Below are 4,366 nucleotides of genomic sequence, written 5' to 3'. Positions count from 1 at the left end.
GTTTCTCACATAACATTTATCTGTTAGTTAAAGACATAATTTTTACTAAAGTACCTATTTAAAAATATTCGTTTCTCCAATCAATTCTTCATATTTTAAGCATAAGCAAAATTCGTAACGCACTTTTTGAATTTACTACATTTGGTTTTATAAGATTTCGTTAAGTAACAATGGCTCCAAAAGCTAAGAAACCAGCAAAGAAAGATATTAAAAAGAAGTCTGCCTTGAAACTGGCGGGTCCACCTCCAAAGCCGAAGAAAATACCACCTCCACCAGCTTGTTTTACTAACGAAGATATACAGAAATACAAAGAAATATTTAGGTTATTTGACGAGGAACAGATTGATAAGGTAAAAAGAAGTAGAATTAAGTACCGTCTTTTGTAAATTTTCTTGTAAATTTGAACGAGTGATTGCCAATGCAACCCTCAAACGAGGTTCATATTTAATTTTGGTCAGTGTAGGTAATAATCAGTGATAGGAATAGGTAGTGTTTATTAGCCTAAACTTTGAACAGAGAAAAGAAACGGAGACTTACTTAATACAATTTTTTTTTTCAATATCTATATCAACATCAATATGGCAATAATTGATGAAAAGTTGACTTTTAAAACGTGCACTGCTGCTTACCCCGCCAGGGTATGAGAGGCAGCTTGTCATGTGTACTTATCTACAAAATGTACCCACTCTAGATTACACGTGTCACCGGCTGTGCTATAAAATTATTCAAATGCTCATAATATGGAAAATAGATAAGCCATTCAAAATTTGTAGGACGAATTTTCCAGATCGGTTATTTGTGTGAAATATTAACCTAAATTATTAATATTGTGTAAATTCTGCAGGTACCTTTAAATATGATACCGCAAATGCTAAGGAAGATAGGATTAAATCCGAAGACAGCAGAACTAAATCAGATGTACGCGACGTTTCTAGAAGACGATCTTGTTGATACGGTAGAATTTCATGAATTTCTGCAAATGATAGAAGCTAAAGTTAACTTCGGAGATGACTTCGAGATAGATATAACACGTGCTATAGCTGCACTAGGACATGACGACGAAGAAACAGGCTTCGTTGACTTCGAAGTATTCAAGGGGGAACTTATGGAATGGGGCGAACCGCTTTTGGAGATAGAATTTATGGATTGGACCAAATTAGCCATAAGAGATAAGTCGTATACCCAACAAGATGGCAGGTTTTGCTACGGGAAGTTTGTGGAGAACATGAATAACAGAGACATGCGATTCTTTAAGGAACCGATAAACTATTTCAAGCTTGATCAGAAGACTTTAGCTGAATTGGCCATCAAGAAGGCGCAGGCAATGAAAGAAGAGCAGGAAAGGAGAGAACTTGAGAAGAAGGCTCGAGATGAGGCTAGGAGACAGAAAATGATTGCTGATGGCTTATTGCTCCCTGATGAACCGTTGCCCGTTGCTGAAAAAGCGACCACTAGTGCTGACGCAGGAGGCACGACTGCTGCCGCCGACGAAGTAGAAAAGGAACCAGAGTAATCAAAAACGTTCACTTCATAATCATTTGAATTCTTTATTTTGATTTTATTTGTTCCATTTTCGATAGCATGTTTACTATAACAGTTATGGTAATTGTAGTATTACTCGTTTAGATTAAAATATCTTTAATAGACGATTTTCTGATTACCTATTCAATTTTCATTTTTACGTCTAATCCTTTTAGGGTGTGATAGTGAATAGAACGTAAGTTAAGAGAAGATAAAATTAAAATTGTTTGAGTGTGGGAGAACCATGCTTCGCAACGAATGGGCTGGCTCGACCGGAGTGACACTACGGCCTCACAGAAAACCGCCGTGAAACCACGCTTGCGGTGTATTTCGAAGTGTGAGTGAGGTAACTGGAGGCCAAATTACCTCCCTTCCTGATCTTCCCAATCGCCGATTCCCCAACAACCCTTAAATTCCTAACCCCCAAAAGGCCGGCAACGCACTTGTAACGCCTCTGGTGTTTCAAGTGTCCATGGGTGGCGGCGATTGCTTGCCATCAGGTTATGCGTCTGTTCGTTTTCCGGCGTGTTCTATAAAAAAATAATATATACAAAATCATCATTATCAACATTATCTCCGGGGTTCTATCACTAATAATCCTAGGTCTCTTCAGCATGGCACTTGATGTTCAGCTCTACACAGTCATGTAGCCACTGCCTTGTGAACATTATCACGTACGAACTCCAAAATATTAAACTAAAAATGTAAGACAATTGACAAGACAAAACTAAAAAGGACTGCCTCGTTAGTCGAGTGGTCGCAATTGCGACAAGGTGTCTCGGGTTCGATTCCTCGTGAAATGCGAATTTCTCAGTAGTAGCACGGAGTCTGGAATTGTGTCCGGTATATGGCAATAGACTCACCCCCTATTACAACAAATGGTGAAAAGTGGGTGTACATTGTATAGCGGTATTACATGCCGCAATGTGCACCTCTGCCTACCCCTTCGGGGATAAAAGGCGTGACGTTGTAAGACAATATTAAACCATCCCAGACAACATCTCTACGGCCTCTCAGGTAAACTTGTAAAATAAATTTACTAGGTATAAAAATACAAGCGAGGCGAAACTTGGAGGGTAACTAATACAAGTTACTTGCAGTTTTTAATTGGACTTTCTTTTAAATGAGAGAGTTCAGTTAAAAAACAATTGTAAGGGTTCTGCCTGTCAATTTTTTTTTTAAGTTGTATGTTTGAAGCTTGGCTTTTGTACACTAACGGTAATAGGATTTGGGATTGTTTGAGATGCAGTGCTAAATAGCTTTGACTATTTTTTATTTTTAATTTGTGATTTATTATTACAAAAGTGTTTACTGGCTTCTTTCAGCGGCTTCGCCCGCGTTCATGTGGAATAAAAAGTATCCTATAATAACCCAAGTTAGCTCATACCCTGTCTGTATACCACATCGAAATCAAATCATCAAATCTGACTGCACGGTTGGTGCGGTGGCTGGGAAACTGGCTGCCGCGCAACGGGTAGCGGGTTCGATTCCCGCACGGAGCAACTCTTTGTGTGATCCACAAATTGTTGTTTCGGGTCTGGGTGTCATGTGTATGTGAACTTGTATGTTTGTAAAGGCACCCACGACACAGGAGAAAATCCTAATGTAGGGCAACGTTTTATTAAAAAAAACAGTAGCTTCAGCGTGTTTGACAGACAAACATTCTAATAAACTTCACATTTATATACTACCTCACTGGATAACATTCTAAAAAACGCTGAAAAAACCACAGAGGGCTAAAACTGTTAATACGTCTACATTGCTGAACTTACCCAGGCCGATTTAACTTTCTTCTTAATTTCTTTGACATAAAAGTGCACAATTTCTTTAATTCAATAAGGAACTCTGAAACTTGTCTAGGGGCATACATATTCATGTATTCATTTAGTAGGTCGTAGGTAGCGTCTCTGCATAATTTCTGCCTCGCAAAGAAATGGCGCGCATAAAATGGACAAGATTTTCCGCTTGAACACTAATTTTATGACAAAAATATGATTTTAACTCGTAGTGAGTTTAATGTAATGTGCTGCGACAAGACTAGGTAATAAGTTTTAGTTTAGTCAGTACATTAAGAAGAATGACTAGATAGCAGAGCTGTTTGATAAACCTGAACCTTTCTCTCTATCGCCAGGAGGTTATCGGTAGGAGGAATAGCGGGTTCTCAAAAGCCCCCCCCCAAGGTGCATATTACGGCACGTAATGCCACTGTACAATGTATGTACACCCACTTTTCACCCAGTCCCATGTAATAGGGGGTGAGCCAACTGCCATATACTGGGCAATTTAAATGAACTTAAAAAATATTTTATATGTACGTTCAAATTATAACATTCTTTACAAAGATTCCTTTGTACGTTAAGTATTACATGGTTTGCTATTCACAGTTAAATACATTGGTTGAACAAGTAAAATACATTGCGAAGTTGCACTTTACAGAGATCCATTTATAAAATTGCACTGCAGTAATTTAACTAAGTATGCTTTTGTAACTTTGTAACGTAGTAATAGTATTATTCAAAATGAAAAATAAAATGCATGCGCGCGTAACAAGGAACTATTGTATTTAAAGAGTAAGTCAGTAGTACTAAATTTGCTTGGCTATTTGATTGGAAATGTTGTTAAAGTTTTTTTCTTTATAATCCGGTAGACGAGCAGACGTATCACCTGATAGTAAGCAATCGCCTATGGACACTCGGAACACCAAAGGCGTTACAAGTGCGTTGCCGGCCTTTTGGGGTTAGGAATTTAAGGGTTGATGGGGAATCGGGGATTGGGAAGATTGGGAAGGGGGATAATTGGGCCTCCGGTAATCTCACTCACACAACGAAACACAACACAAGCGTTG

At 38.4% G+C, this 4,366-nt stretch overlaps 1 protein-coding gene across 1 annotated transcript; it reads left to right on the top strand.

The window, feature by feature from the left end:
- LOC118272616 (calmodulin-2) lies at positions 1-1,660 on the top strand. The gene is made up of 2 exons (XM_035589229.2): positions 1-350; positions 845-1,660. The coding sequence occupies exons 1-2, from the start codon at positions 171-173 to the stop codon at positions 1,511-1,513; spliced, it is 849 nt and encodes a 282-aa protein (XP_035445122.2). The 5' UTR covers positions 1-170; the 3' UTR covers positions 1,514-1,660.
- The last annotated feature ends 2,706 nt before the right edge of the window (positions 1,661-4,366 follow it).

Source organism: Spodoptera frugiperda, chromosome 4, assembly GCF_023101765.2.
Source record: "Spodoptera frugiperda isolate SF20-4 chromosome 4, AGI-APGP_CSIRO_Sfru_2.0, whole genome shotgun sequence".
In the NCBI taxonomy this organism is placed as follows: domain Eukaryota; kingdom Metazoa; phylum Arthropoda; class Insecta; order Lepidoptera; family Noctuidae; genus Spodoptera; species Spodoptera frugiperda.
This window is presented reverse-complemented; position numbering and strand designations above follow the sequence as displayed.

Coding starts and splice junctions, on each gene's coding strand:
- LOC118272616 (XM_035589229.2), top strand. CDS start 171: ATGGCTCCAAAAGCTAAGAAACCAGCAAAGAAAGATATTAAAAAGAAG. Junction 351..844: donor ACGAGGAACAGATTGATAAG/GTAAAAAGAAGT, acceptor TAAATTCTGCAG/GTACCTTTAAATATGATACC.